General features: G+C 36.4%; 1 protein-coding gene across 1 annotated transcript in view; it reads left to right on the top strand.

The window, feature by feature from the left end:
* Positions 1–7,774, top strand: part of LOC104079022 (protein HIRA) — a gene marked incomplete at its 5' end in the record, with an annotated part of 28,916 nt that overhangs the window by 8,332 nt on the left and 12,810 nt on the right. Inside the window, 5 exons of the mRNA XM_009580891.1 lie at positions 2,991–3,117; positions 3,686–3,913; positions 4,626–4,711; positions 5,184–5,378; positions 6,796–6,966. Coding sequence (XP_009579186.1) covers positions 2,991–3,117; positions 3,686–3,913; positions 4,626–4,711; positions 5,184–5,378; positions 6,796–6,966 — 807 coding nt within the window. The remainder of the gene's footprint in view (positions 1–2,990; positions 3,118–3,685; positions 3,914–4,625; positions 4,712–5,183; positions 5,379–6,795; positions 6,967–7,774) is intronic.

Raw genomic sequence — 7,774 nt, 5'->3', positions numbered from 1 at the left:
GCTGTTTGTAACAAAAGCCAAGTGTTGCCATGAACTTTAGGTACACACATTAACTGGAAATTCCTTAAAACAGTGCAGGTTGTAGCTGTTGGAACACAAGTAATCGGTTCCTGAAGTTTTTCGTTCTGCTGCAACTTCTTTTGGTAGTAAACTTTAGCAACTAGCATGTGGTCACTTGAGATTGTGTAATGTTAAAATGGAATAAAAATTAATATGTTTAGAATATGATGCAGTAAAATACCTGTGGAATGAGTTGCTACTTGTTACGATTCTCTGAAATATTTTTCATAGAATATGTATTTTATACTCTGAGATGGTGGACCTGCTGAGTTTTATGTGCATTACATCCATGAAAAGTTATTGCACTGTACAGTTACGACAAATTCAGATGAACCTTCTAGGCCAATCTTTCCATTGTGGCTAAGGAGAAAATATACCAAAAGAGAAAGTTCAGGGTTTTTTGGGGTTTTGGGGTTTTTTAACGTTTTATGCATACACTCACTCATTTATACACACACATACACACTACTCACTCATCATTTGAATGCCTGAAGGATTTTCATGTATAAAAAAAGTAAATGCAATAGCTTTTGTTTTTAGTAAGACTGTAGTTATACCATGTTGTTGCAGCGCCGTGTAAATTGCTCTGTGTTGAAGAGTAGCAGTGACTGATCATGTAGCAAGTCTCAGAGAAGGGATACCGAACCTTCTACACCCAACCACACCCCATCCACCAAGCACAGGTCATAGCAGAAGGGCAAGTGCTGAGCTTTCCCACGAGGCTGCAGGACATCTCTAGTGGTTCGGCTTGGGTTGGACAGCCCACTTTCCCAGCAGTCTACTGTCCCAAATCTTGTTTTCCTCTTTCTGCAGTTAGTGGTGCTCTGTGCTCTCCTCTCCTGCTTTCTTCCTAAGGCCTGGTCATAAAAATGCAGAAGTTAGTAGTTCTTTATTCACTGCAAGACTTGAATAATAAGGGAGAAATAACCGTGAGGCCACTCAGTAAATGGTATTAAAAAAATACTCTGAACCTATGCATCAGGTGATTTACAGAATTAAGGGTTCTGTACAAGAGAAGACGTGTTTTTTTTCGTGATAGGCACGCAGCTGATTACAGAGGTTGTCTTAATTCTAGCACTTCCTAACTTTTGAAATTCTACCTTAAGAGCTATAACAATCTTGGTGGTTTTATGCTGTAAATTTTAAAGCTTACAATTGTATAACTTCCTGTTTTCTGTGTGCCATGTGGATTTTGTCATGAAGCTCAGTGAAGCACAATAAAAAGTTTTCAAAACCCAAACATTTTCTTTCATTAATAGATTAAGGCTAGAAAACCAATAAGTGGAATATGTCATGAGAAGTGCTGCTATTGTTGTAGTACAATAGCTTTGAATAGTGTTGTTTTCCTGTAGTGTTTTTTATTTCTTCATCTGCAATTTGCACATTTTTCATGGCATAAAGTCATTGGGAGTAATAGCTGGTTAACATCTTGCAATTTCTGAGGAAATGGTTTTGTGGGATATTTGAGAGACAAAGGATCATCAGGATTTTCCATTTTATATCCTGTTTATATCCTGTTTACAAATTGAAATGTATGGCTAAAATGTCAATAATATGAGATGTTCCTAGAAACGTGCTCCATTCTGAAAACAGTCTGAGTAAATTTGGAAAAATCTGATACTGTTATATTGTTATAGCTGTCTCGTTTCTATTTTAAAGTTTTAGACTTGGATCCATCATCATCATATCTGAACATGATTATGTTTTCATGAACAATTGCTTGAATCCAGAGGTCAATAGGAGCTCAGCAATTTGTCTGCTAAGCAAGCAGAAAACACTCAACAAGATTTTATCATTTTCTAACTTGCAGTAGTGTTGGTTAACCTAGTTACACGGTGCTCAGGCTAACTTCGCTGGATTTGATGCTATCGGTATACCAGCCACCACGAAAAAAGGCATTTTCAAACACCTGCAGTCGTGATGGATGTAATATATTTTTAAGCCTTGCTGTACTAATTTGGATAGGACTTCAGATTTCTACCTGCTTCCCCTTCCTCTTCTGTTCTCTGTAACAAGTAATCTGTAAACCACTATGTCACTGTCTCTGTGAGCTCTGTAATTTGAAGTTACTGGGTTAGCAGTCGAAACTTATCAAATATTTTTTTTTCAAATGTGCAATAATAGGTTATATATGGAATAAGACTAGAATATATAGTTTCTCCTCTCTCTCTTCCACCAAGAAAACCTTTTGAGACCTCCAGAAGAGGGTTACAATATATCCCCACATACAAGAACATGTGCGGTTTGCTTAAAAACCCAAGTAATGAACAATAACAAAATCAAACATATGTTCTTGCCTAGTACAGAGACTTTTGGACTGCTCAGATGCACATCTTGCTTTCTTTTTATTGCTTTCACTTCAGATAATGATGATAGAAGCATTTACCCAACATATAGAGCTTCTCTCTTAAGAGTCTCATCCTTTCTCCTTCCTATCTTGTTTATTTGGATTGTAAGCTCTTTATAGGAATGGACTATCTGTTACTTGTTTCCTATGCATGATGAAGCTTCATCTTCTATGGGCCCCAAACAGCAGTTTATAGGCCTTAAAAGTGTATTGATTGCTTATCTGCTGAAGCCCCCTTTCTTCATCCAGTTCCATTAGCACACAAATTTTGTGCACCTTTTGAAGGAAATACATTTATAATTTTCTGTCATTGTTCGTTGTGAACACTATTCTGTTTTACCTCTACAGAAGGGTTTTCATGGTGCTGATCATGCCATGGGTAGGTGTATTGTTCTAATGCCTCCTTTTTGTGTGCAGTCTCCAAAGGAGTATGAACTCCTGCCGTCCATCACCCTCTGTCCTTGCTGTCCCACTTCTTTGATTCCATCAGTAGTTGCTGTGATAATAAATCTTATGCTAAGATTTTTATTGAGCAATTTGTTGTGTTGCCTCTTTGCATCAATGAAAGAGATTGAAAACAAAGATGGACCTTTATTTCCTTCAGGACCCTTAACGGACTCGGTATCCTGGTATGTTCCATGGATGGATCAGTGGCATTTTTGGACTTTTCCCAGGATGAACTTGGAGATCCACTCAGCGAGGAGGAAAAGGTACAGTAAGCATTCAGAGAATCTGTGATCATATTTAAGGGATGTATTGATTCAATTAAAATATTGGACTATTTATAGAAGTGTGTAGTGACAAATGTGTTCTTGTCTACTTTACAAATCATTAAAAAAGGGTAGTCAAGAAATGAATTTGTGATACCGGTTTCTATTCTGGAAAGAAAGTCTGTTTGGAAAACATCCACTTGCTTACACATCATTATATATTTGAAGTAATTATTTGGCGAAGGAAACAAGGAGTGGGTGCTTCAAAACACTAAAATTACTCTTTGACTTGCATATGTGCATGTCTTTTTAAACTGATTGCTGTTGGTTGTTTTTTCCTCTCATTGCTATTAGCAACTAAAGCTTTGATTCCAATTATTTTACATATTGATTTAGTGTTAGCTGAAGAGATAAAGAAGAAAAAATCTGTAGTGTATAAATGATACAGAGGGCATTTGCATTTTATGGATTCCATTAGATTTGTGTGATTCCATTGCATTATCATTAGTGATGTCACGCTAGCAGTTGTAGTCACTCTTTTTGTGTGGTACATTTTTAACACCCATAGAGCAACATTCATCAGTCCACCTATGGTAAAAGCCTAGCTATAATGACTGAAGCTCAGTTGTCTACCACCATTATTGAGAATCCAGAGATGCTCAAGTATCAACAGAGGCAGCAACAGCAGCAGGTGGAGCAGAAGAACGCGTCAATTAGGGAAGCATCTGGGACTGCGACAGCGGCTCCCAAAGTGGCAAGCATGGTTAATGGGGAGAGTTTGGAGGACATTAGAAAGGTAGGTGTTCTTGGATAGTCACTTCATAGTGTCAAGTACTAAGCCCATAAATATCAAACTGCTTATGATAAAACAGATTCCTGCTTCCTTATTGAATGGCACCTTTCAACCCATGAATGGTCCAGTTGACATTAGTGGGACTTGTTCAAAAGTTAAAATGCTTTTAAGCAGAAGTAAGACTGTGCGGAAAAAGGCTTGTGGATATTTCTATGATGTGTGCTAAATTCTCGGTGTGCAGAAAGGAAACCAAAGGTTTCCAAACAGTCCAATTGTAGAACTGTGCTTCAGTTTCTCGATAAAGGAGGTTGAAAACATTATTTAATTCTCCCCTAAATGTAGAACACAACTTTTAATGAAGGATTCAGTGCACACAGATGAGAATGTTTCGGATTTGACTCTCTGATGTGGAGAGAATCAGAATTCTATTGTACTTTGTACTATATGAACTTCTACTTAAAAAACACCTACTATTGGTCCCAAAAAAGTTGTGGTGTTAAAATACACTTGTATTAATAAGAATGTAGATTGATTCTATTTATGCAATAATAACATGGTTCAAAGACAATGTGGAAAAAATCTTTGTTAACAGATCTTTAACTGGGGAACATCTTTCATCTAATATACCTATTCTTGTCAGTTGGGAGAAAAAAAGAAAAAGAAAAAAAGCATTTCCTATTTATTAGAAATAATGATGAAATATATTTCCCAACAGAATCTCTTAAAAAAACAAGTTGAAACACGAACAGCAGATGGTCGGAGAAGGATCACGCCTCTCTGCATAGCTCAGCTGGACACTGGGTACGTTTGGAAGTGGTCTTTAAAATCTTTCTTTACCTTTTTATCTTTTTTTTTTTCTTTTTTTCTGATGCAAACTAAGAATTCTGACTTATTTTAATCTTACGGCATCTAAAGCACTTGCTGGAAATACCTTGTGTATACTTACAGAATATAGTTTTAACCTATGTTGTCTTAGCTACAAGATCTCATTTCTAATAGATAAGGCTAATTCTCTTTATCAACCGTTATAGATGAGTGAACAATACTATAATGTATTTCAGATTCATATCTACATTAATACTGGCTTTAGTGTCCTTTGTCTGTGAGAAACGACTCTGGAAAGTTAGGTGGTGGTGGTTTATTTAGGTTGTATATGAGTATCCACATGTGGAAAAAGGACGAATGGAATAAATAGTTTAGTTAAAATTATTCTTTTTCAATTATTTTTAAAGTGCTTTTGAGAAATATATTTGTTGTTTGTCTTTTTGCTTAGGGATTTTTCTACAGCATTTTTCAATAGCATCCCAATATCTGGATCTCTGTCTGGCTCAATGATGTCTTCTCAAAGTAACCAGCAGCTCATGTCATTAGATTCTAACGCAGCAAATTCCCTTAATACTTCAAAGCCTTCTGTAGAGCCAACTGCAGCCAGTATAAAACCAACAGATGATGCAGCCAATAAAGATGGGTCAGTATTTGCAGTTTTGCTTTTCACTTACATGACTCCGTTTAGTTTTTAGTTCTTGTTTACAGTTCTGTAATCAAGCAATTATTAAAGTGGTTTCCTTACCTCAAAACTTCAAGAATCTAACATTCCTGAAAACATCAAGATTTTATTAATATTTGGTTACTTTAAATAGTGATAAATCAGTAATGAATAAATCCATATGTATAGTTCTGGAAATGAACTTCAGTGCAATGAGATACACAGTTGATTGCTAATGCTCTGACAAATTGACTTGCTTATAGATTACTGGGTTGCTGTTAGTAAATAATAGAAGGTTTTCCAGCAATGGAAGTAATGAAGCTTGTTTTCCATCAAATTCTGTCCTGTGTCCTGTAGATCTCCTCTCTTCAAACATGGTAGTACTTCTTCCCTGTATAACAACCCCATCAGAGCACAGTGACATTGACTTGTCAGTGCACATATGCTGATTGGCCAGTGTGTCTTTCAAATTAATTATGGAACAACTAAATTTTACTTGCTTTTTCTTAAGTGGTAACACTGACTTGGTTTCTTCTCTGCAATGTGTTTTTATAGCATTTGGAAGAGCACAATGTCATTGGAACTCTACCACTCCATCAAATTTAGTTGAAATTGGCGACAGATTAAAAAAATGAGTGGGTAGACTATGAGAAATGATTGACGGATGAAACTATTAAGTCTCCTTTTCTTTGGAAATTGGACTTCTAACAGCTTTTCAGTACAAACATCAGTTATCTTAGAGCCATTCTTTCTTCCAATTCATTCTCCAAATGAATTGAAAAATCTCTAAAGTAAACAGCTATTCAAATAAAAGATCCCTGGAATGCTTTAGTGTGGGGAAAACGCATTCCTTTGCCTTAGAGTTATGCTTGGAAAGGCCTAATAATTAGTTTGGATTCAACAACAAAATCAAAACGTGGCATGAATTATTTCAGCCCAAATTGTTTGATTGATAAACAGTGGAATATAATCTTGTAATGGAAGGTATTTGGTAACCTTAACAAGGGGTAAAACCAGGAACGCCAGTCGTCATTTAAAATAGTGATCCTTTCCCTTTGGGTACGTAAGTACCACCTGAAAGTATAATTTCATTCCTGAATTAAAAATACATAACGAATGAATTAGGGTCTTTTAATCTAGATATATCTATGCGGCCGCATGAAGCTCTTAGCTCTGAGGTGTGTCATAAACAGCTTTTGAGAGTAGGCAAAGATACTTGCAAGATAGTGATGCATGAAAGGGGAAAAAGTGTATCATAATTCAGGTATGTGCTTGAGTGAAAGGTTTTCAGTATAGTTTCTGGCCAGTATAATGAACGCTAGCTAGTTGTTACGAGCAATGCAGGTTACCAATACTAAATTTTTTTCAATCCTTGTTTTCCTGTCCCTTTTATTGACAGTGTAAATACTACCTCTGCCTCAACTGCTCCTCCTGCATCGTCTTCCTCTGTGTTGACGACTCCATCCAAGATTGAACCTATGAAAGCATTTGATTCTAGATTTACAGAACGATCCAAAGCCACCTCAGGGACTGCTGTTGTAACAAATACAAATCAGACTGTTGTGGACAGGTAAGACATAGCCTGGGGGCAAAAAAAAAAGGATAGTAATGTAGAGAGTTAAAACTCTGATTCTGGTGTGGATGTCACGGTGCTGGCACTCTAGGAATTGTCTTGGGTCTCTTCCACAACTGGAGGGAAGGAGACGGCTGTGAATAGGTAAACTCTTTGCAATATCCCTTTGTACATTTGTCTCTAGCATTTGGCATCAAGCAGACTCTTCAAAATATTCTGAGTTAAAACTAATTGTTCCAAGAGGCTGTGTGTGCACGTGCCTCCATGTGTGGCTGCGTGCATCTGTGCTCCTTAGAAGACAAAAATAGCCAACCTGCATCTCTGTAGAAGAATGAGATTTACTTCAACCTAAATTACCATACATGTCTGCAGAGGGCCTATCATCATAATAGCTGCAGATGTATTTCAGTTCTATGCCTTGAAGGCATGCAGAGAAAACACTTTGGTTTTAAGGGGTTTTGGCTCTGGATCCACATGATTTAAAAAAAAAAAAAAGAAGAAAGCCTATGGTTTTGTGACATAATGTGTTATGGCGTAAGTATTCCTGCTTCACCAAAACACATGATAGAAAAAATAACAGTCTTGAGAAAGAAGTATGTAGTTCCCCAACTTATTATCAATAAAATGTGTTTTTACTAAATACCTCAATATTTTTATATCAAAGGGTTTAACCATATGATGCAGAAGAAAGATGTATTAAATTACTCTTATAATTGCTTCTAATGTGTCAGTAAAGTATGCATAAAAGTGTATTGTTTGGCATAATTCAGATGCCAAAAAAAAAAGGTTTGGATTACGCAAGATA

This window comes from Fulmarus glacialis, unplaced genomic scaffold (assembly GCF_000690835.1).
Source record: "Fulmarus glacialis isolate BGI_N327 unplaced genomic scaffold, ASM69083v1 scaffold44796, whole genome shotgun sequence".
Lineage (NCBI taxonomy): Eukaryota > Metazoa > Chordata > Aves > Procellariiformes > Procellariidae > Fulmarus > Fulmarus glacialis.
Note: the sequence above shows the minus strand (reverse complement) of the source record. Positions and strands in the feature narration are given on the sequence as shown.